The 25,110-nt window shown below is 44.3% G+C and overlaps 1 protein-coding gene across 3 annotated transcripts in view; it reads left to right on the top strand.

The window, feature by feature from the left end:
- Positions 1-1,428: 1,428 nt before the first annotated feature.
- The window catches only part of Plin2 (perilipin 2), a 28,160-nt gene continuing 4,478 nt past the window's right edge, over positions 1,429-25,110 (top strand). The window contains exons 1-8 of one of the 3 annotated variants that reach the window (XM_052176718.1): positions 1,429-1,526; positions 2,746-2,800; positions 2,884-3,079; positions 6,403-6,485; positions 9,155-9,434; positions 11,208-11,389; positions 11,787-11,921; positions 12,901-13,191. In XM_052176718.1, the coding sequence (XP_052032678.1) occupies positions 2,771-2,800; positions 2,884-3,079; positions 6,403-6,485; positions 9,155-9,434; positions 11,208-11,389; positions 11,787-11,921; positions 12,901-13,191 (1,197 nt within the window). In that variant the 5' untranslated portion in view covers positions 1,429-1,526; positions 2,746-2,770. Of the gene's footprint in view, positions 1,601-2,745; positions 2,801-2,883; positions 3,080-6,402; positions 6,486-9,154; positions 9,435-11,207; positions 11,390-11,786; positions 11,922-12,900; positions 13,192-25,110 lie in introns of all 3 variants that reach the window. The other 2 variants (XM_052176717.1, XM_052176719.1) reach the window with 2 other exon arrangements.

Genomic DNA, 25,110 nt, shown 5'->3' with positions numbered 1-25,110 from the left:
TTTAATGAGCTAATTTGGATCTTTGGATCTTTGAAAAAGCAAGCAGCACCTGTGTGCATGTAAATTTGTTTCAGTGGTTGACGTGGAGGCGAGAGCTGCCCAGAGTTCAAATTCCACAGCTCCGGCCACAAGCCTCGCTTATGCTGCTGCTTTAGTGGTTAGTGCACTGTTTAGTGCACTGTTGCTGCTGCTTTTACTCCATATTCTGGTGACCAGGGACCTACATAGCTAGGGCACCAGAGCTTCCTCCCTTCGCTCAACTGTTCCTTCTAATTTCCCTTGCAAGGATTCAGAAACCTGCACCTCTATCTTTTTCCAGGAAAGAGAATCCCTGAACCCTTATGACTCCAGATGGCTGTACAACTTTCATGATCAAATAACCCAGTTCACGTCCCTGTATTCTCCACAAGCTTTAAGAAATGATTCAGATGTTCACTATTTAAGTTCCCTTAAAAAACACTGCTTAAGTCACAATAAAGTCGGCCATCTTCCTTAATGGTTGGTTGATATCACTGAAGAGTGATTTGGAATTGTCATGCTGAAGAAAAAAACACAGAAGAGGCTCAAGCTTTGTTTCTGGAAATTCAGATCAGCCTTTCAATTAGATGTGATGCATTTGATAAGTTGTCTCTGTTTGAGAACAGGGTATCTTTCTGGCCTAGAATTCCAAACAATCCTCCTGCCACAATTTCCCTAATACTGTCCGGGGATTACAGACCAGAGCCACCACATCCCATTGATGAATTGTTTAAATCCTTAGAGCAGTAAACCAGAAATCTCTACAGGTCATTATTATGTTGGAATTCCACAGATCTGTGTAACTTTCTTGACTTAAAAAAAAGGTTAGCAGCACTCTGGGAGGCAGAGGTAGGCGAACTTCTGAGTTCCAGGCCAGCCTGGTCTACAGAGTGAGTTCCAGGACAGCCAGGGTTATACCGAGAAACCCTGTCTCAGAAAAAAAACAAAACAAAACAAAAAACAAACAAACAAACAAAAAAAATCCAAAAAAAACCAAAGGGGGAAAAAAGGTTAGAATCCCGACTTCCAGTTTTGAAATGGTTTTTTGTTGTTGTTGTTGTTGTTTGTTTTTTTATTTTTCTGAAGACTCTTGTTCATTTGTCTGCATTTTCCTAAACCCCAAGGTGCCCTGGCATGCAAGGCGGCTTTCAGGACTCCTGACCTAAGTTAGACCAACAGGGCCTTACCCCGGCTGGGTCCTGGGCTTCTTGTACTGATCTGGGATCTCTGGGCACTGGGTTCAGGAAACCAAGGGTCCCAGGTTTCCTGGCAGGAGGTGGCTGTTCCCACGCCCGGGCTGGGTCCCCACATGCCCACTGAGAGGCCCCAGAGCCCCACTCTGCCGGGTTCCGCTGGCGCAGGGTTCAGCGGCCCCGGCCCCCTGGGCGATCACGTGGCGCGGAGACAGGGGCGGGGCAGCCAGGCGGTATTTAACAGTCGCCCGGGCCGCCTTGAAGTGCTGTGATCTGGACCGCACGAACTTGCTCGTCCCTCAGCTCTCCTGTTCGGTGGGTCCTGCACCAGATCTGACCCCAAGGCCGCTGCCGCTCTGCCTGCGCTGGGCTCGGAACTGCAGCAACGGGTCGGTGGCCGGGCGGGAGCAGCCCGGGGCGGGGCGGGAAAGCTCTCGCTTTTGTTCTAGAGGTTTCCTTTCTGTTTGCAGTCCGTGGTAGAGCAACTTGCATTTGGCCTGTAGAGGCAATTTTTTTTTTTTTAAAGGGAAACACCTTACAGAAGAACTTTTGAGGTACATAGAGAGAATTGTCCGGTTTTCCTTTAGTGGCCCTCTAGGCTGCCCTCAGGCGCTCTATAGTCCAAGCTGGGCTGGAACTCATGCTCCTTCTCTGCCTCAGCACCACCACACCCCTGGAAAACAGAAGGAGATATTTTATGGGCTGCTCCTCGGTATGGATGCTGCTTGAAGCTTCTGCTTTCAGGGCAGTTCTTAAGGAACTGGGACTTTGGGTTGTAGGCTGAGCTGTGTCTGGACAGGTTCAGTTGCTGGGCAGAGGTAGTTTCATGTGGTTGTGGGTCACTGGGAGTAGGAGGTTTTACAGTTCCCTGGAGCGACTCTGTCTTGAGCTCAGTCAGCATTAAGGCAGCCCCTGCTGGTTTGTCTTGTTCACAAGAATGGTAAATACCCTAAAGTATCAGTTTCATAGTCTTGCTGAGAGCCAGGCATGGTGGCCTGTGCCTAATCTCAACACTAGGGAAGCTGAGAGGGCCAGCCTGGGCTTTAGACAAGCAGAGATTAAATCAAGGGCCATCTTTAATTCTAGTACTTGGGAGGCAAAAGCAGGCAAGTCTGATGAGTTTGAGGCCAGCTTGGTGTGCAGCCTGAGTTCCGGGATAGACAGGACTGTTAGGAAGAGAAATCCTGTCTCGGAAAGCCTACAGAAATAAACTGATTGATTAATCAAGGGTAGGTGTTTGGGGAAGCTAAGATGTCTGATGTTTAAATTGAACTTTCTGCCTTTCTGGTTAGCGTTTTTTGAGAACAGACATTTCTAGTGTCCTGTTTAAGAGACAGGACACATCTCAATGACTACTCTTTCCTATTGAAAGTGTATAAACAGCTCTGGAGCCTCCAGTCAGGCTGTTAGCCCTGAAGAGGGCTCTGAATTAGAGGGTGGGAACTGAAACTGTCTATGCTGGAATCATGCACCTGCCTAGGTTGGGACAGGAATTGATCTTTAATGATCTGGAATCAGTTTCTTTTCTCTCCAGACGTCTCTTTTCTCCAGGAGGAAAAATGGCATCGGTATCAGTGGATCCACAACCGGTATGATTTTTAAGTACTTGTTTCTTGGTCCTTCTCTTTCTCGTGTTTTGGGTCGTTGACTATCCACCCCTCCGTGTTTGCAGAGCGTGGTGATGAGGGTGGCCAACCTGCCCTTGGTGAGCTCCACCTACGACCTCGTGTCCTCCGCTTATGTCAGTACAAAGGATCAGTACCCGTATTTGAGATCGGTGTGTGAGATGGCCGAGAAGGGTGTGAAGACCGTGACCTCTGTGGCTGTGACAAGCGCGATGCCTATCATCCAGAAGCTGGAACCACAGAGTAAGTTTAGAGTCTTCTGCCAACACTGAGCCCGAGGGCCAGGGTAGGGTGAGTTCTGAGCCACCCCAGGGACCCCTCAGGCCTTCTGAAGCACAGCACCTCCTCTACCACACCCTGTGGTGACCTTCATTCACACAGAGGGACTGCTTCGTAGCCATAACTGATGCTCGCTCATCTTACTCTAATAGAAGCTTCCCAGCCAGGCGTGGTGCTCACACCAGTCACCCCAGCACTTTGCAGAGAAGTGTCAATCAAAGGCCGGCCATGGCTACCTAGAAGACTCCAGGCTGCCTGGGCTGTATGAGACACTGTCTCTAAAAGGAAAAACAACAAAATCAAACAAGCAAACAAAAAACTGTATTTGAGGGTATATGGCATTAGTCCTAGATGGGGGCAGGCAAATCTTTGTGTTCAAGCCCACCCTGGTCTACCTGGCAAAATCCAGGTTAGTCAGAGCTATATAATGAGAATGTGTCTCAAGAAAAGACAACAAACCAAAAAAGAAAAGAAAAAGCAAATTTCCAAAATGCTTTTGTGTTAATAACTGAAATTACAAGGAGTGAACTGAGTTAGCTTTCTCATATAGCATGTGCAAATTGAAAAACAAATTTTTGTTACATTGTTATTTATTTTGTGTCTGCATGTGTATATGTGATTGTATGTAGATGCATGTGGTGGTAATGCTCAGAGAATGCCAGGGGTCTAATTCAGGTCACCGGCTTGGCAGCAGGCACCCTCCCTCACTGAGTTATGAATTATCTCACCAACTCCCAAACTTTTCTTTTTGAGACAAAGTTGCACATTGGCTGGGAACTCACTATGTAACTTTGTCCTCAAACTCAAGGATATCCCCCTGGCTTAGCCTCTCAGATGGCTAGGAATACAGACCTAAGCCAACATGCTTGGTTTCTACAGTACTGGGGATAGAACTCTGCTGAACCACATCATCAGCTCAAAACTCTTTATTTATTTATTTATTTATTTATTTATTTATTTATTGGATTTTTTTCGAGACAGGGTTTCTCTGTGTAGCCTTGGCTGTCTTGGAACTCACTCTGTAGACCAGACTGGCCTCGAACTCAGAAATCTGCCTGCCTCTGCCTCCCAAGTGCTGGGATTAAAGGCATGAGCCACCACTGCCTGGCAAAATTTTTTATGTTTAATATTAGCATTATTGAGATAAGAAAATGCACTGTACAGTTAATCTACGTAAGTTAAACATGGCTGTGCCTCTAGGAAGGGCGCTTTCCTGGCCCGTGTGAGACCCTGCATTCAAGCCCCAGAACTGCAAACAGAGAACAAGCTCATGTTTGTGAGGAGCCAGGGCCCACTTCCTTCCATCCCTTCAGGTTGCTCTTTAACCTATTTTTATATAAGATTATTTCTGGCCTTTTGTACAATCAAAACAAATCAAGAACAGGCGTCTTTCACTTAGCATAGAGGTTTTCAGGATTTATCTGTGATACAGCATTATATGTACTTCGTAGCCATGACAGATATTCATGTTGTATCTGTATTTAATTCCCTTTTACTGAGGAATAATATCACATTGTGTGGGTAGAACATATTTGTCTTAGGGTTACTATTGCTGTGATGAAACGTCATAAATCCAAAAGCAACTGGAGGAGGGAAAGGTTTATTTGACTTACATATTCTGAATCATGGTCCATTAAGGGAAGCCAAGACAGGAACTCAGACTGGTAGGAACACTGGCAGATGCTGGCTCCGAGGCCATGGGAGAGTGCTGCTTACTGGCTTGATTCTCATGGCTTGCTCAGCTTGCTTGTAGAACCCGGGACCACCAAGTCAGGGGTGATCCCACCCATATCGGGCTGGGCACTCCCTCATCAATCACTAATTGAGAAAATGCCCTACTGGTTTGTGCTATTTTTTGGAGACAATTTCTCTGTTGAGGTTCCCTCCTGCCTGATGACTCTAGCTTGTGTTAAGTTGACATAAAAACTTGCAGGACAATGCTCCTCCCACTGTGTGTGTGTGTGTGTGTGTGTGTGTGTGTGTGTGTGTGCTTGCCAGGAACTTCCCTGAATCACTCTTTTGAGGCAAAATGTCTCAATCAAAAACCAGAGCTCACTGACATGGCTACTCAGGCTAGCCATGATCTGTTCTTCAGATCTCCAGTTAATGCAGAGGCCATGATTACGGATGACTTGTAATCCACATTATGTGGATGCTGGGGACCTGAACTCTGGTCCTCAAGCTTTCGTGCTTGAAACACTTTTAACCACCAAGCTGTCTCCCCAGCCCCAATACTTACTTTATCCATTCGTCAACTGATGGACATTTAGGTTGTGTCTACCTTGGGAAGGTGGTGATTGATGCTTCTGTAAACATATATGTGTTCACCCCAACTTTTGGGGGTAATATTTTCAGTCTCCTTAGTATGTACTTAGGAGTGGAACTGCTGGATCTTTAATAACTCTATTATTAAATTTCAGAGGAACTTGGGTTTGGAGCGATGACTGAGGGGTAAGAGCACTGGCTGCTCTTCTAAATAACCTGGGTGAGATTCCCAGCACCCACATGGTGGCTTACAACTCTCTGTAACTCCAGTTCCAGGGGATCCAATGGCTTTTTTGGGCTTCCACAGACCAGGCTTGTGCACTTGGTACACAACATCCATGCAAGCAGAACACCCCACCATACACTTTGAAATGTTTTTCTGCGATTTTAGAGGAACTACCAGACTCTCCAAATCTCTCCAAAAATACAAATGATCTGCCTTAAACAAACATTTGCATCATTGTCCAAAGGGTCAATTAGGACCTGGGATTATGAGGATCGTTTAAGAAACAGCTATTCCAACAGTGCTAGCTCCCTAATGAATTTGGTGTGGATTCTTGACCTGTTTTGGCCTCTTTAAGGGGCAAGCTGGGACTGAATTCTGGGCCTTGTTAGGAAGATCCAGGGTGCTACTGTTCACTGGTGAGATCCCAGCAAGTATCTCTGTGTACTGAAATAAATAGGGATTAACCAGCATGGGTCTACTTTACTTCCTGAGTGAAGATTCAATAGAAGCTTGCCTCACCTGTCCCGTCACTAGCCTTGAAGCCTTCTTCCTTACCTCCTTTTCCCACACAACCCCTCAATTACCTATCACTGGAAGAAAGTTGCCAGGAACCTGCCAAATTTCCTCCTGTAAGAGTGAGAGAAACCAGGAAGTAGATTTTGTGGTTTTAAGAAAAACAAAGGTGTGCATTCTTGCTGTTTTCTTAGTAAGACTAAATAAATCCCTGAGGTGTCATCTGTGTACTCATTCTATCCTTACAGTGAGTGATCATTTTCCTGTCTGTGTTTTCCTGCAGTTGCGGTTGCCAATACCTATGCCTGCAAGGGGCTAGACAGGATGGAGGAAAGGCTGCCTATTCTGAACCAGCCGACATCTGAGGTGAGCTTGGGATAGTGTTGAGGCTTGGGGGGTTTTCATGTCTTCTTTAGCCTAGGCTATCTGTGCCGTAAGCACACAAATACCTTTCTCTCAAAGTGGAGCTAGAGCTGGGTATATTTTTGAAGGAGCAATGACTACTCCCCGTCTTCCATAACTGCTGTTGGGGTGAGTCCAAGAAACAGAGATGAACTAACTGCTTTTGTTTAGAAGGCAGGCTGGACTCTGTCAGCTTGTAACTCTGCTCCTGCTGTGAAACTACTTTTAAATAACTGACTCCATATGGTGCTGGATGTGTATGCAAACAGGAGAGATAGTTCTGGGCATTGCTGATAGGAACCACATGCATACATGACAGACAACCTATGCTGGCAAAAACTATTGCTTTCTCCATCTTAGTGACTGTGTAGTTCGGATAATGCCCTAAATTTTCCCTTCTGGTTAAGAATACAGCATTGCACAAAAGGATATCAGTTAGGGGGACATTGGGTTGTGCCTTTCACTATTTAAATAGATTAGTGTATAGCCTTTAGGTTCTTTTCTGTGTATCTAAAACTTTTATTGATGTTGTTTGAGGGATTATTTTCCATTTTGGGTATTTTAATTTTGATGGTTAATATGGTCGTGCATGCCTTGAATCCCAGGGATCTAGGCACAGACAAGCCGTTCTCTGTGAGTTCAAGGTCAGCCTGGTCTACACAGTCAGACCCTTTTTCAAAAAAAATTTTGATGACTTATTTATAATAAACAGCCCAACTTATGGACTTGTAGCTCATAATAATGAATTTGGTTCATTACTTGCCTAGTGTGTATAAGGCTGAGTTTGATCTACACTACCACCACAACAGAAATAGTCGACTTATTGTGTTTTAAACTAGATAAAAATTAGGTTGGGATATTAAACTGAGAACTTCATAAATTGAGATCGTATTAAAAAGTGACTTTGGGGTGTTTGTTCCCCGTGGCTGTGTGTCACCCTGCCCTGTATCTCTTGCTGTCTTTTCTTCTCCCCTGTGATTCTTTTCGTTAACTTAGACAACCGTATGTGCCAGTCCCTAGAGGACCAAGTTCAGCTTGGTCTGCAGTTTCCTTTCTGGAATGATATGGATTCTGCATGAGCTATGTAAAGCTGTTTAATCTTACCAGGAGATAGTGAGGAGGTTTTTTTTTTGTTGTTTTTTGTTTGTTTGTTTGTTTTGGTTTTTCGAGACAGGGTTTCTCTGTGTAGGCCTGGCTGTCCTAAAACTCACTCTGTAGACCAGGCTAGCCATGAACTCAGAAATCCACCTGCCTCTGCCTCCCAAGTGCTGGGATTAAAGGTGCATGCCACCATGGCCCTGCTTGAGTTTCCACTTTTTATTGTTGTTTTTTGTTTTGTTTTGTTTGTTTTTTTTTGAGTGACAGGGTTTCTTAGCCTAGCCTGCTCTTGAATTACATTTGCAGATAAAGGTGACATTAAGCTTCTGATCCTCTTGCCCCTACGTCCCAAACGCTAGGGTTATAGACTTGTAGGCTACCACGCACACTTTCTGTGGCCTCAAACGCAGTGTTTCATGTTTAAATACTCTACCAACTGAGCCGCATTCCCACCTATTTCCCTCTTCAGTGGCTTTTTTCCTCCTTCACTTTTGCCTATATGCAGATGTGCCATGGTAAAGGTTTGCTAGATTATTGTTTGTCAGGAGATCTGTTGAGCGTTCAACCCAGGGCTTTTGTTTTATTTTGGTTTTGAGTCATGGATTCCTTGTGTAGCAGACCTGGAACTGCAGCCTTAGCCTCTTGACTGATGGGATTATAGACATGAACCACCTGCCCACAGCACAGGGAGGCAGAGGCAGGCGGATCTCTGTGGGTTCGGGGCCAGCCTGATCTATGGAGTGAGTTCCAGGACAACCAAGGCTACACAGAGAAACCCTGTCTTGAAAAACAAAGCCAAATAAAACAACAAAAATCAAAAACAAAGAGAAAACATGATAAAGTTTTGAAAAATAACTATATGTAAATTAACTCTCAGGGGGTGGGGTGGGGTGTCTGTGTCACAGTGTATATGTGGACTTCAGAAGACATTTTGTGGAAGTTGGTTCTTTCCTTCTGTCATGTGCACTCCAGAGGTGGAAGGTGGTCTTCAGGCTCTGTAGCACTTCGTTTTGTCGGCTGGGCCATCTTACTAGCCCTAAGATAAAATTCTTTTTTGTTCTTATTTATGCTTTTCTGAGACAGGGTTTCTGCACATAGTCTTGTCTGTAGACCAGGCCGGTTTCCCAGACTTCTAATATAAATTATTAATGGGCAAGTCATGGTGGCACATGCCTTTAATCCCAACCTTAGGGAGGCAGAGGCGGGTGGATCTCTGCAGCAAGGGCAGCATGTGGTGAGATCCTATCTCAAATAAGAACAAAAACAAAATAACTTGTCTCCACAAATTGATCAATCTCATGTTTGCTTATTTCATTTATACATCTAACAGTCCTTAGGGAGTGGCCCGTAGGACAGAGCGACCTGATGGAGACATTCAGCCTCATTCAGTCTTAATGCTATGTATGCCCAAGACTGAGTATAATTGCATGCTCAGTCCATCTTTGACCATTTATCTATACAGTCTTTGTAAAACCATGAGTGTGGTTTTACCCATATTTCTCATAAGCGGGCTTGTCTGTTTTCTTTGCTTACAGATTGTTGCCAATGCCAGAGGTGCTGTAACTGGGGCAAAGGATGTAGTGACAACTACCATGGCTGGAGCCAAGGATTCTGTTGCCAGCACAGTCTCAGGGGTGGTGGATAAGACCAAAGGAGCAGTTACTGGCAGCGTGGAAAGGACCAAGTCTGTGGTCAACGGCAGCATCAATACGGTTTTGGGGATGATGCAGTTCATGAATAGTGGAGTAGATAACGCCATTACCAAGTCAGAGCTGCTGGTAGACCAGTACTTCCCTCTCACTCAGGAGGAGCTGGGTAATGGTGCTTTTATGCTGAAGTTATATTTTAGTCCCTTTTAAGATTTTTATTCATTTATTTAGAGACAGGTCTCACTGTGTATCTCTGGCTGGCCTGTAACTTGAAAAGCAGACCAGGTTGGCCTGAAACTCTCTGAGATCTGTCTCTTTCTTCCTCTTGAGTACAGGGATAAGTGTGTACCACCATGCCCAACCAAAAGCTACCATTAACCTTTACTTAATCAATCAAGCAAATTACATTTTATGTGTGTGGTGTGCATGCATGCATGGCGTACACGAGGCAGTCAAACACAAGGGGCAGGAACTGCTCCTGTTCTTCCGGCATGCGTACATTAGTCACTGTTCTGTTGCTGTGATGAAACACCATGAGCAAGGCAACTTACATAGGAAAACATTTGGTGGATTTATGGAGCAGAAGCATGTCAGCAGGCACAGCTCAGAGCTCACATCTTCCTCAGCAAGCTAGAGGTGCAGAGAGCACACTTGGAATGACACCCGAAATTGACCTGCCAAAGCCTGACCCTTGGCAGACTGCTCCATCAAGGTCACACCTCCCAATCCTTCCCACACAGTTCCAGCAACCGAAAGCCCCTGAGGGCCATTCCCCCTCAGTCCATCACAGCGTGGGTGCTGGGGATCAAACTCAGGTCGTTGGGCTTAGTGGCAGGTACTTCTGCCCACTTAGCCACAATTGCTGCCTTTTAAATTTTTTTTAAGGATCTTATATAACTCAGGGTAGTCTTCAACTCACTATGGGTCTGAGGATAACTTTGCTTCTTCTGTCTCTACCACCCAAGTACCAAACTTTCTCCTTTATTTATTTTTTTACTGAGACAGGGTCTTATATAGCCCACGTTGGCCTCAGACTCACTTGGCACATGATGCTAGCTTTGAACTCCTCATCGTCTTGTCTTCGTCTCCTAAGTGCTGGTATTACAAGTGTGTCCCTAGTCAGTTTCAGACCGTCCAGGGTTGCATAGTGAACACAGCCTAAAAAAGAAAATAGCTGGATATTGAGGCTTAGGCCTGTAATCCCAGCACTAGAGAGCAGACACAGGTGGAGAATCAAGAATTTAAAGCAAGGGACTAGAGAGATGGCTCAGTGGAAGAACTTGGGTTCAATTCCCAGGACCCACATGGGTACTTACAACTATTTGGAACTATAGTTCCACCACACATGCATGTGATGCACAGATGTACATGCGGGAAAAACACTCATACACACAGAATAAAAATGTTTAAATCTTTGAAAATTAGTTCTAAGGAATGGAGAGATGCCTCATAGGTTAAGAATATGGGTTGCTTTTTCCAGAGGTCCTGGTTCAATTCCCAGCAACCTCATGGTGACTTGCAACCATCTGTAATGAAATCTGGTGTCCTTTTCTGGTTTGCAGGCATATATGCAGGCGGAACACTGTATACCTAATAAGCAAATCTTAAAAAATAGTTTTAAATGCTTAGAACCATTTTTGATTGTATAGCAAGTTTGAGACCAGCCTTTGTGATACTTTATTACTGCTTGTACTATGTGCAGGGTCCATGTTGCTAAGAAGTGTATGCAGGTGGGAAGAAGCACATGCAAACGTGTGTGTGTGTGTGTGTGCGCGTGTGTGTGTAGTGTAACTAAAGCTTCAGGGTGATCAACCCAACAGTGGGTGTGAACAGTCCTAGGAAATGACATCTTTCTTAGGATCCCAACTGTAGAGTCCTAAACAAAGGATCACCTTTGTTTATTTTCTCTTTTTCTTTTTCTTTTTCTCTCTATTGTCAGAGATGGAAGCAAAAAAGGTGGAAGGATTTGATGTGGTACAGAAGCCAAGATACTATGAACGTCTGGAGTCCTTGTCCAGCAAGCTCTGCTCCCGGGCCTATCACCAGGCTCTCACCAGGGTTAAAGAGGCCAAACAGAAGAGCCAGGAGACCATTTCTCAGCTCCACTCCACTTTCCATCTGGTGAGTAGCCATTCAAAAAGAATGGCATGTACCGTACTGAAGGGCAGTTTCTTCTTGGAAGACAGGTAGCTGGTAACACGGAAGAGGAAGCCTGAATTCTTTTCCTCCCGCCGCCCCCCCCCACACTTTTTTGTTTGTTTGTTTTTGAGACAGAGTCTTGCTGTGTACTTCAGGCTGGCCGAGAACTTGAAACACAGCCAAAGAAAGCTAGCTTCAAACATGTAGCAATTCTGCCTCTGCCTCCCCAATCCTGGGATTACAGGGGTGCAAAGCCGATAAGCAAACGCAGCTCTTGCGCCACCCCATGGTCTCTGTGTTGCCTGCGAACACCTCGGAGCGGCAAGTGGGTAAAACACGGGGAGCGGTGGTCGTGCTCACCTGGTTTGTTTCACTACAGATTGAATTTGCCAGGAAGAACATGAACAGTGCCAACCAGAGAATCCAGGGTGCTCAGGACAAGCTCTACGTCTCATGGGTGGAGTGGAAGAGAAGCATCGGCTACGACGACACCGACGAGTCCCACTGCGTGGAGGTAAGATGACAGGCAGAGCCATTCGCTGCTGTGTCTGGAGACGTTCGTACCACACTGTCGGCTTCAGTTCCCCCACGAATCCTCTCAGAGCATGTTTATATCAGCCCAGACTGGTGGCCCAGACATGGAGTACCAGCTACTTAGGACGCTAAGGCAGGGGGATAGCAGGTTCAAGGTGAGCCCGGACTTCTCTCCAAATAAGCAATAGAAGGGGCTGGTGAAATGGGTATGCAGTTAAAGGCACCTGGGACCCACAGCTAGAAGGAGAGAACCAACTCCCTCAGGGTCTCCTTTGACCTCTGCCCAAGTGCACACAGTAAAGGCAGTTTAAATATTATTTTTAAAGATGAGGAGAAGGCTGGGGATGTAGCTCGGGGGTGCATAGATAGTACCTGTCTTCACATGGGTGAGTCGGGCGGCTTCTCAAAGAGATCAGGACACAGTTGAGGACTGACAGTAAACAGGAGCTGATGTTCTAGAACAAACTCAGTGTGATCGTGCAGAGGGGTTCTCTGTGTCCCCAGTGGCAGTGAACCTCGGAAACCAGCATCAGCAGTTCATACTGTATCCTCCTGTTTGAGAACAGACTAAATTAAACCAACGACCGCGAGTGTATGTTTGGATTGTCTGCTCTCTCCTGCTTGCTGTTCTTCAGTTTAAGAGGATGACCTTTGCAGTCACGAGTTCAAATCTCCTGCTTTCCAGCTGTTAAGTGGGCAAATTAAACTCTAAGCATATGTTTGTAGCTGTGAAATACGGATTAGTGCTGCTTCATCCAGCATTGTTAGGAAAAAGTCAAAGCATCGCTTGGGGGGTTAGCTCAACGCCAGAGCATTCCTCCCTGGGGAAAACCAAGCACGCACTCAGGAGTCAGAAGCTGTCTGTATGGATCATGTACAACCAGCATACTGTAACTGGGCTAAATCGTCCACAGCGCCGTAGGATCCACCGCTAATTCTTGAGTCTGTTTTATTTTTAGCACATCGAGTCACGTACTCTGGCTATTGCCCGCAACCTGACACAGCAGCTCCAGACTACGTGCCAGACAGTCCTGGCCAACGCCCAAGGGTTACCACAGAACATTCAAGACCAGGCCAAACACTTGGGGGTGATGGCAGGCGACATGTACTCGGTGTTCCGCAATGCTGCCTCCTTTAAGGAAGTGTCTGACGGAGTCCTCACTTCTAGCAAGGGGAAGCTGCAGAAAATGAAGGAATCCTTAGATGAAGTTATGGATTACTTTGTAAACAACACGCCTCTCAACTGGCTGGTAGGTCCCTTTTATCCTCAGTCAACCGAAGTGGACAAGGCCAGCCTGAAGGTCCAGCAGTCTGAGCTCAAAGCTCAGTAAACTTGTCCTTGTCACCAGTGCATGATGTTGCTGGCAGGTGACTTTGCTGTATTGGAATTAACCTGATAGGTGGCTTTAGATTAGAAAAACAGCTAGTTGGAACAAAGGCCCTCATTATACTCATTCACGGCTCAATTATAGTGATCCCCAGCTGGCCCTGACACGAGTTCTTTTTGCCCGGCTGGTAAGTGGCCTGTGTTAGTCTTGTGAGGACCTCGCCAGAACCTAGAAGCTCAGGTGCGCTTGCAGTCTCGTCTGTGGCCTTTGTGTTGTTATTGGATGTAAACGTCTGTCTGTACTGAATAAAGATTCACATCCATGTGGCCTCTGCCCTGACCGGGCATCTGCTCCTGTGTGGTCCAAGCAACCTCATCACTGTTTCCCCCAAGGCACACGCTTGGGCAGCTGGAACTGAGGTTTTCCTTCCCTGTGAAGAAATAGCACCTTTGGACCCAATAAAATTCCTAACAGGGGAGTTCCCTCTTATGTTATGTGTGCTTCCTGTGTTGCTTTCACTGAACTGCTTGATCTGCATGCCATTATCAAGTACATACATGAATTCCTGTTGGCCTGTTGGGGAGTTCAGCAGGGTAGTAGCATTAGAACTACTAAAAGCCCCATAGAAGGAATAAAGGGTCAGCAAAAGGGCTCAGCAGGTAAAGGTGCTTGCTGCCAAGCCTGATGACTTGGGTCCAAGACCTATCCACACGATAAAGGGAGAGAGCTAATTCTGAATGTGGCTCTCTAAGTTCCTTCTGCACAGTCACGTACACACATACAGATATGTGTCCACACATACAGAGATAAATACAGGCGGGGAATGGTGGCGCTCGCTTTTAATCCTTTAAACACTCAGAAGACAGAAGCAAGTGGATCTCTGGTTTACATACTGAGTTCTAAGACAGCCAGGGCTACATAGAAAGATCCTGTGTCAAAAACAAAACACAATAAAAACGTGGAGTGTCTTTTAATTTTTTTAAATAACTTATAAACAGGGGGGATGGCTACAGGAGAGATGGCTCAACTGTTTAGAACACTGGCTGGGTTCAGTTCCCAGCACACATGTGGCAGCCCACGACTGTAACTCCAGGCCCAAGGGGATCCAACATGCATAGTGTAAGACACACATGTAGGCAGAATACCCATTACAAAAAAATAAAAAGTAAAAAAGACAGAAAAACACTACACCATCTATAAAGGCCAGAAAACAGTAGGTGGTCATATTTCCCCATACATTCTTTTGAGCCTAAAAGTGAAAACAGAAACAAAACCAAAAATCAGAGCATGGTGCTATGGTGGTGTAATTTTAGCATGTAGGAGATATTGAGAGTTCAAGACTATTCCCAATGTGGCGATGGCTCTAAGTCTATCTAACGTTGGAGGCAGAGGCAATATAATCTCTGCGTTCGGAGGTCTGGGCTATATGAGGCCTTGACTCAGAAAAATTGGAAACAAAAGAAAAACTTGCTCATGAATACACTAGAATTTCATCAGGTGGCAGTTGCTTGTTTGCCAACTCCTCTAATCCCTGAGAGGACCTGAAAACATTTTCTTTAGATTATGTTTGTTGGAGTGTTTTGCTGGCATGGGCATATGTGCTTTCTGCACATGTCTGATACCTCTAAAGATCCGAAGAGGACGTTGGATCCCCTGGAACTGGATCCGTGGTTATGAGCCAACATGTGGGTGCTGGGAGTCAAACCCGGGGTCCCATCTAGGGGAACCCGTGCTCTCAACAGCGGGGGAGAAGAGGTGGGGGCGTAGGGGAAGCAAGAGCCCAGTTACAAAGGAAGTCACAAGAGAGACTGCCCAGTGTCCACATTGCCTGGGTAACTGGCTGTGCTGTTTCTGAGAAAACAGCTTCGGTCATGGGTGAGGTGGGTGCCCATAAGAAAACAGAAACAAGTCTAAGGAACCTGCCTGTGGTCCCCAGGCTTCTAGTCCCTTTAGGGGGACCCGCCCATTAGGACACGAGTCTCTTTATCACAAAACTGCAGTCTTACCAAACTTTCAAAAATGCAAATGAACTCTAGGGCTGTAGTTCAGTTGATACCGTGCTTTCCTGGCATGCATTAAACCCTGGGTTCAGTCCCTAACACCTCACAAGCTAGGTGTGAACCCTCCTGGGATCCTAGCACTTTGGAGGTACCGGCAGGAAGATCAGAAGTCCAGGATTATCTGTGGCTATATATTGAGTCCAGAGGCAGCCTGGACAACATGGAGCTCTAGCTAAAAAAAAAAAAAAAAAAAAAAAAAAAAAAGGCATTTTTAAGACAGCTAATTTTAGATGCTGCGGAGGTCTCGCTGGTGTAGAACACTGGCTGTCCTTGAACAGGACCTTCTGGGTTCCACTCCTAGCATCTACATGAAGGCTCACAGGCGCTTGTAGCCCAGTCCCAGGGAACCCGATGTCCTCTTCTAGCAACTGTCATTGCATGCACATGATAGACATGTACAATCCAGCAAAATAATCCTATGCATAAAGCAAAAAAGATATTTTAAAAATAGAATGTTTAGCTGGGCTTGGTGCTGCACTCCTGTAATCCCAGCACCTTGGGAGGCAGAGGCAGGCAGATTTCTGAGTTCGAGGCCAGCCTGGTCTATAGAGTGAGTTCCAGGACAGCCAGGGATATACAGAGAAACCCTATCTTGAAAAACAAAAACAAATACAAAACAAAACAAAAAAGAATACTTTAAAAAAGAAAGCAAATTCTAGAACCGCACTCTCTGCCTACTATGCTAAGTGAGCAGGACTGCTCTTCACTAAACTAGAAGATTATCTCAGCCCTAGCTCATGCCTTTGCATGGAAACAAGAAGAGTAGCCAGATGGTGGTAGGACACTTCTTTATTCCCAGCACTTGGGAGGCAGAGGCAGGCAGATCTCTGAGTTCGAGGCCAGCCTGGTCTACAGAGTGAGTTCCAGGACAACCAGAGCTATACAGAGAAACCCGGGTCTTGAAACAAACATACAAATACAAAAAACTTAAACAAAATCACAAACAAACAAAAACCCCAAACCATCAAAACCAAACACACATAGACACACCCAAAACAAGGGAGAACTTGTAAGTTTACCTGTGTCCTTGTGGAGGCTGGGACAGTTACAGATCCTCTGGTTTCAGGAAAGGTAGTTTATTCTTGCTTTTTAATTGTTTTATTTAGTTCAATTCAGTCATAATATTTCCACTCTCGAAAGTATGTGGGTGGTTTATTGTGATTGATGTGATATTTGTATTTGAGGGTATACGAATGTTTACAGTGGGCATAAGGGTACCCATGGTGGGTGCAGAGCAAAGGATAATTTGTGAGAATCCATTTTCTCCTAAACATGTGCTTTCTCCCCACAAACCCAGTTCATCAGGCTTGGCAGCAAGTGCCTCTCCTCTCTGAGTCATCTCACTGGCTCCCAGTTTTTTGTTTTTGAGATGGGGACTTAGTGTGTCACCCAGGCTGGCCTAACTCCTGTTCTCAAGCAGTCGTCCTGACTAGCCTTCAGAGTACAGGGCTCTTGGGACTGCACCTGGCTTGGAGCATTCATGTGCAATAAGTACATTCATGCTCTTTATTGTCGAGACTGACCTTGCTACACCGCTCTGGATGCCTCAGTCTCCTGAGGACTGAGATTACAGGCATGTGTCACAATGCTGGCTACTTAACTCTGAAAGTCTACTCTTGTGTTTCTCCACTACAAGAGTTTCAGTGCTAAATAAATTGATTATGAAGTGGAGACCGGTTTGAAATTTATTTTTGAGCAACAGAATACAGACTAGAGGTAGGTGTGGTGGCTTCTTCTTCTGCCTTTAGTTCCTGCACTTGGGAGGCAGAGGCTGGCAGGTCTCTGTGAGTTTGAGGTCAGTCTGGTCTACCCAGCCAAGGCTATACAAAACAACAAAACCAGGCAACAATGCAGGTCAGTTTTAGAAGAAGCCCCTGTTGCCTGTCATGACCTGTGAACACTGGTTGTGGTGTTGTCTGACCATGTCTTGTTTGTGAACTTTTGCAAGCATGCTTCTCATTGTCTTTTCAATGTTTGATGTCTTCAAATCTTGCAGCTTCATTGTGGCATAAACTGACAGAAAATTAGTTTTAACAGATTTACTAATATGGTATCTAATTTACCATGATAGATTAGTAAATAATAACTGTGTGAGCTCTGGTGTGGTGACCCCGGAAGCAAGTCAGTCAGTCAGTCAGTCAGTCAGTCAGCCAGTCAGTCAGCCAGCCAACAAACAAAGTAACTAACTCCAGAGATTATGGAGTGCCGTCCATTAGTCTTCTTAGTTTTCTCATTTTTTACAGATCAATGATGCCTCCATTGATGGATTAAGGATAAGGGTGTCTTTAAAAAAATTATTCTGGCTGGCGTGGGGCGTATGTCTTTGATCCCAGCACTGAGAGGCAGAGGTAGGTTGATCTCTGAATTAGAGGCCAGCCTGGTTGGTCTGCATAGTGAGTTCCAGGACAGCCAGGGCTACACAGAGAAACCCTGTCTCCCACCCCCAGTTCCCCAAAAAGTTTAATTTCAAAAGACAGAGTCTCTTCATGTTGCCAGGCTAGACTCAAACTCTTGGGTTCAAGAGGTCTCTTTGCCTCAGCCTCTCCAAATACTCAGACTGTAGTAGACACCAACCACCACATCCTTTTCTATGGCCTGAGGTTAACCACTCTAAGCACCAGAGGTATGAGAACACCATCTGTGGGACAATGACTGTATCATCTCTAACTGGCCAGCAGGTTAGTACATAATTCCTGGACAAGATAAGGGAAAACGCAAGTCCTTTGGTAAGATATTTAAGGCGCCAAGAACCTGGTGAAGTACAAAAAGAAACTAAACTTGGTGTTATTCTCAACACCCTCTTTAGAGTATTACTTACAGAGTAGGGAGGAGGGGTACAGATTTTTAAGAAGCAGAGTCGCATTGGAACCTGGGAAAGGAGCAGGTGTGGGAGGAGAGAGAGCCTGTCGCCAGCTGGCCCTTTCTTGGCTCCTGTGGGATGGGGTCAGTTAGATCTCAGATCTGATGGAGTTCCAGGAGTAACTTGATACTGAGCTCTTTGTCTGTGATGGTCTGTGAGGTGTCTGAGATCCAGGAAGCTTAAGGATTTATTGCTGTGTCTCAAGGAAACCTTCAGGCTATAGGTATACACTTTCCAAAGAAGCTTTATGTGCTACGGGATATTCTGTAACAGTTTAAATCATCCATACAATGAGGATCTTTCTTTCTCTGCTTCTTCTGAGATTCTGATACCAGCCTCTCACTGTGTTGTAGTAGAAGTTATGAATTCAACTCTTTCTGGGGTTTTGGTGTAGGCTAGCCTCAAATTCATGGCAATCCTCCTGCCCTAGTCTACTTAGTGCTAGGATTATACAGACCTTTGCAACCACCTTGGCAAGTTGAGGAGGACTTTTAGCTTAAATGTACTATCCACTTGCCGCTGTGCTATAAGCAGGGGTAGGGTTCAAGAGGAAAAGGCCAAATTGAAGTCATACCCTCAGTTAGTGGTGAAGTGGTGAGAGTCAGGCCAACTGTTCATTGCTGGATTTAACAGGTATGAATGATGCTTGACACAATATTTATTCAGAAAGGTATCAGCTAGGTGACAACTTGCAGTGACAGGAAGTCACAGAGAAGAAAGGTTAATGTTTCAGAGTGGGATAGACAGTTAAGTGAAGTCTCTTTTTTCTCCTTTTTTCTTTCCATTAATTTTTTTAAAGATTTATTTATTTATTATATGTAAATACACTGTAGCTATCTTCAGACACCCCACAAGAGGGCAGATCTCTTTACAGATAGTTGTGAGCCACCATGTGGTTGCTGGGATTTGAACTCAGTACCTTCAGAAGAACAGTTATTGTTCTTAACTGCTGAGCCATCTCTCCCGCCCCTCTTTCCTTTATTCTTGACAAAGTTTTGCTAAGTAGCCCAGTATGTTTTTTTTTTAAGATTTATTTATTGTTATATGTAAGTACATTGCAGCTATCTTCAGACACACCAGAAGAGGGTGTCAGATCTTGTTACGGATGTTTTTGAGCCACCTTGTGGTTGCAGGGATCTGAATTCTGAACCTTTCGAAGAGCAGTCAGTGTTCTTAACTGTTGAGCCATCTCTCCAACCCCCTAGTCTGGTTTTGAACTCAGTATTACCAAAGTCACTCTCCAGTTTCCTCATTCTTTTAAGTGTTGGGACTGAGAGAAGTGCAGTCATGCCCAGCTGAGATTCCTCTCTCAGACTGGCTTCAACTAGACGCTCAGACTAGAAAGAGGCAGGACATGGTAAGATGAAAAGCTTTGAATCTCACACAAGAACCTAGTCTTCATAGAGAATGGACCTTTGATACTTTTAGTTTGTTTCTCATTTCATGAAAGTTCTATTGGAGTGAGCTAGATACTAGATACTGAGCTCATATCATAAATACCTGTATCCAGGACTAATACTGGAAAAAATCTGCTTTGTACACTTACTGGGTACAAACAATGTGAATATGAAAAGAGCTAACACACACACACACACACACACACACACACACACGTTTGAGTTCTTGATAAGACAGTGTAATTATACCATTGTGCCAAAATAAAGAACAGAAACTTTTATGCCCTTAGAAGAAGATTGACAGTGAATATTTGATAATGTTCCAGTGTAGAATAGAATGCTATCTATTCCTTACCCTTAGTGGTTGGAACCACTAATTATTTCGCTCCTCCTCCTCCTCCTCCTCCTCCTCCTCCTCCTCCTCCTGCTCAGTGTAGTCCTTTCTATCCTGGAACTCACTTTATAGATCAGACTAGTCTTTTAACTCAGAGATCTGATTGCCTCCTAAATGCTGGGATTAAAGGCGTGTGCTACCACTGCCTATCAAAGCTACTAATTCTTAAACTGTCTTTATTACAAAATTAACTTGCTAAATGTGACACTTTAGCCTAGGAAGGTATAGGAATTCCAGAGAACAAACTGATCAAAGTGAAAGAAAATACTGACTTAGGTGGTATTTCCTAATTGTTCGGTATAGGTAAAGCACAAGAAGCTAAGCTGGATGTTCCAGGCCCTCTGGGATGCAAGCACACCCTCAGGCTCACAGTCGGCACTGGGAACACACGTTTACCAGCAGTTTAAATCCCTACACATTGCATTTCTATTCCTGTAGTTGCCTCTTATATTATCCAGGACCGAGGGACAGTCACCGCCTTTCCTTTTTAAAAAGGAGGGAAAAAAGACTCCATATCCTCAAAATGTCTAGTGCCATCTTGTGGAAATTTGCCATAATATGTGAATTCATGACCTGTATTGTGTGAATGGTGCCCCCTAGGGGTTGAACATGAACATCCTGGGGAAAAAAGCTGCATCTCTGGCTCAGGATACTCTGGTTTTCTGGAAAGAATGAATAGCTGGCCTTCTGTCCTTGGGGAGGGTCTGTGGCTGCCTCATTGGTGTCTCACTGTGCATGCCATACTGAGTCCACCCTCCATCCTTGCCTGATAGGCATCTTTTCAGCAAAACACTTCTTACAGCCCTGCTTTAGCAGTACATAACTGCTTGTTATTGTTAACAAAACAAGTATTTATTTTCTAATTCTTGGAAATGATTTGTGAAGCATTGCCCAAAGCCCTGAAAGGGTGGTAGGCAAGATCACCAAGCTTAAATTCACCACACATGATAGACTATAGCTACTTTTAGCTGCCCCTTCCCTCTCCCATTTCCTTCATAGCACACAGGTTGACAGTTGAATTAGAGACAACCTAATAGTGTAAAGGAACTTGAACACTGAATTGATGTAGTTATTATATAGAAGGTGTATTGTTCAAATGGCACTCCTAAACCAACCCAGGGTTTTAAGTAAGTGTGTATGTGTGTGTGCATACACACGTGGGGTGGTGGTGGGGGTGGTATTAGGGGAGGTGAATGTGTTATTGACTTTAGGGACTAGAACTCTGCAAGTGGAACTTCTAACATTCTCCAAAGGATCTGCAGTGAGTTGGTAAGTAGGTCACTGGTACTTATTGATCCCCTTTCACAAGTGAGAGCACACCATCTTTATTCTGCACCTGGTAAGTTGGGTTCTTCAGCTGAAGAAAGAGGTTGAAAAGAGCTAAGGAGCATAGTGGGAACTTGGTCCAAAGTCTTACTGATGTCAAAATGCAGATATAGATAGATATAGACATACACATACATATACATATACATATACAGATCTCATCTAGCACTAAATCTCTGGCAGGACAAAACCACAGCTGGCTTTCTTTCTTGGCAACTAGAGAATTCCTGTTTATATCTTTTGTGTTACAGCTTCATGTTCTATTTTATATCTAGTAAAAATAAATATAGTACACCAGGCAAGGTAACTCATGCCTGGAATCCAAAGACTTATAAGGCTGAGATAGGAGGACCTGCCACAAGTTCGACACTATTCTGAGTTATGGAGTAAAACGCATGTGCACAAATACTATGTTATGATATAGATTTAGTAAAAGAAAAAAATATAAATGAGTGGGTATTAAAGGCAAATGGTTTGGTAGATGTTAAAATATGCATTCATTAACAATAGCTCAGGGAAGAAGCTAAGCAAGTACATCTTTTAGCCTAAAAAAGGCTTACCTGGTAGCTGGCTTTTCTGGCTGATCAATGTCTGTAACACTGCTGAGCTCTGTGGATCTCAGGTTGATAAAACCTTTGCAAAGTGAACCCTGCTGAGGAGCTAGAATGCAAGTTACTGTATCAAGGAAAAACTTAAGGGATCCATTAGTGAGAGCTGTACCTCAGATGCACAGATCTCTCAGCTCTTGTGTTCTTAGGGAAAAGTCCAGTGAAGGACACATAGATGAGGAGATGGTTGAGTTGGTAAAGTGCCTGCTGAATTTGGACCACTGAACCCATGTTTAATCCTGGAGCTGGGGTATGGTCTGAAGCCCCAGTGTTGGTGGGGGTGGATAGAACTATGGAATAGGCAGAACCCAGGGCTCAGGGCCAGCCAGCCTAGTGGAGTCAAGGACATCTGAGCTCAGTGGAAGACTCTGCCTCAAAAAGTAAGGTGAGGAGTGTTTGAGGAAGACATATTAAATCAACCTTGGGCTCAAGCGTGGGCACATGTATACCCACACCCACATACCACACAGACATTTTTATTTGATCATTCTGAGACAGGATTTTGCTAAGTATCTCTGTCAGGATTCAGTGTAACTCAAGCTGGCTTGCTTTTTAGTTTTTCAGGTCTTGTCTGGCTTTGAACTTGCTATGTAACTGAGGCTGATCTTGAACTCCTAATCTTCTAGCCCCACTTCCTACATGCTGAGATTACAGGTGTGAGCCACATACCTGGCTCATTTAAGCCATGATTTTGATATGTTACTCAGCAACATTAAATATGTTCATAATGTAGTCCAACTATGAAGTCATAGTAGTCAGAAGCTGGAAAGAACCCAGATACCCCTCAACAGAGGAATGGATACAGAAAATGTGGTATATTTACATTATAGAATACCACTTAGCTATTAAAAACAATGAATTAGTGAAATTCTTAGGCAAATGGGTGGAATTGGAGAATGTCATCCTGAGTGAGGTGACTCAATCACAAAAGAACACACATGATATGCACTCAGTGATAAGTGGATATTAGCCCAGAAGCTTGGAATACCCAGGAAACAATTCATATATCAAATGATGCCCAAGAAGAAAGAAGGAGAGGCCCCTGGTCCTAGAAAGGCTCAGTGCAACAGAGGAATACCAGGGGAATACCAGGATAGGGAAGCGGGAAGGGGTTGATTGAGGAACAGGGGGAGGGAAGAGGGCTTATGGAACTTTTGGGGAGGGGGGATCCTGGAGCGAGGAAATCATTGAAATGTAAATAAAGAATATATCGAATAAAAAATTAAATAAAAATGATAAAAAATGGTGTTTTACTTTTGTATGACTTGTCTAGGAACTGAAATAGCAATTTGTTTTCTAATTTTGATATACAACACTCAGGAGGCAGAGGCCAAGACAATGGTAAACTTAAAGCCAGACTGGGCTACATAGAGAGAACTTGCCTCAAATGAAACTGTGAAATAGTCATCGCAAGGGGTCAGGAGTGCAGCTCATTGGTAAGGCTTGTACTTAGCAAGCTCAAAGGCCCTGGGGTCCACCAGTAGTATTATACCTAGTTTTCTGAGGAACTGTCAGACTGAATTCCAGAGTGGTTGTACCAGCTTGCAATCCCACCAGCAGCAGAGGAGTGTTCCTCTTTCTCCACATCCTCACCAGCACCTGCTTTCTCCTGAGTTTTTGATCTTAGCCATTCTGACTGGTGTGAGGTGAAATCTCAGGGTTGTTTTAATTTGCATTTCCCTGATGACTAAGGATGTTGAACATTTGTTTAGGTGTTTCTCAGCCATTCGATATTCCTTCAGTGAAAATTCTTTGTTTAGCTCTGTACCCCATTTTTTTAATAGGGTTATTTGGTTCTCTGGAGTCAAACTTCTTTTTTTTTTATTGTTATTTTTTTTATTCGATATAATTTATTTACATTTCAAATGATTTCCCCTTTTCTAGCCCCCCCCACTCCCCGAAAGTCCCGTAAGCCCCCTTCTCTTCCCCTGTCCTCCCTCCCACCCCTTCCCAGTTCCCCGTTCTGGTTTTGCCAAATACTGTTTCACTGAGTCTTTCCAGAACCAGGGATGGAGTCAAACTTCTTGAGTTTTATGTATATATTAGATATTAGCCCTGTGTCTGATGTAGGGTTGGTGAAGATCTTTTCCCAATTTGTTGGTTGCCATTTTGTCCTTTCGACAGTGTCCTTTGCCTTACAGAAACTTTGTAATTTTATGAGGTCCCATTTGTCAATTCTTGATCTTAGAGCATAAGCTATTGGTGTTATGTTTAGGAAATTTTCCCCTATGCCCATGTCCTCAAGGGTCTTCCATAGTTTCTTTTTTATTAGTTTCAGTGTGTCTGGTTTTATATGGAGGTCCTTGATCCTCTTGGAGTTGAGCTTAGTACAAGGAGATAAGAATGGATTGATTTGCATTTTTCTGCATGCTGAACTCCAGTTAAACCAGCACCATTTGTTGAAAAGGCTATCTTTTCCCACTGGGTGATTGTAGGTCCTTTGTCAAAAATCAAGTGACCATAGGTGTGTGGGTTCATTTCTGGGTCTTCAATTCTATTCCATTGATCTACCTGCCTGTCACTGTACCAATACCATGCAGGTTTTTTTTTTCCCCCCGAGACAGGGTTTTTCTGTGTATCCCTGGTTGTCCTGAAACTCACTCTGTAGACCGTGCTGGCCTCGATCTACAGTTGGGGATACTGATTTCCCCAGAAGTTCTTTTACTGTTAAGAATAGTTTTAGCTAGCCTGGGTTTTTTGTTATTCCAGATGAATTTGAGAATTGCTCTTTCTAACTCTTTGAAGAATTGAGTTGGGATTTTGATGGGGATTGCATTGAATCTGTATATTGCTTTTGGCAAGATGACCATTTTTACTATATTAATCCTGCCAACCCAAAAGCATGGAATATTTTTCTATCTTCTGAGGAATTCTTGGATTTCTTTCTTCAAAGACATGAAGTTCATGTCATACAGATCTTTCACTTGTTTGGTTAGAGTCACACCAAGATTCTTTATATTGTTTGTGGCTATTGAGAAGGGTGTCATTTCCCTAATTTACCTAATTTCATTTCTTTAATTTCCCTAATTTCAGCCTGTTTATCCTTTGAGTATTGGAAGGCTGCTGATTTGCTTGAGTTGATTTTATATCCAGCCATTTTGCTGAAGTTGTTTATCAGCTGTAGGAGTTCTCTGGTGGAGTTTTTTGGGTCGCTTAAGTAGACTATCATATTATCTGCAAATAGTGATAATTTGAC

Source organism: Apodemus sylvaticus, chromosome 3 (genome assembly GCF_947179515.1).
Source record: "Apodemus sylvaticus chromosome 3, mApoSyl1.1, whole genome shotgun sequence".
Classification (NCBI taxonomy): domain Eukaryota; kingdom Metazoa; phylum Chordata; class Mammalia; order Rodentia; family Muridae; genus Apodemus; species Apodemus sylvaticus.
The sequence above is the reverse complement of the archived record's forward strand: the minus strand, read 5'-3'. Positions and strand labels throughout refer to the sequence as shown.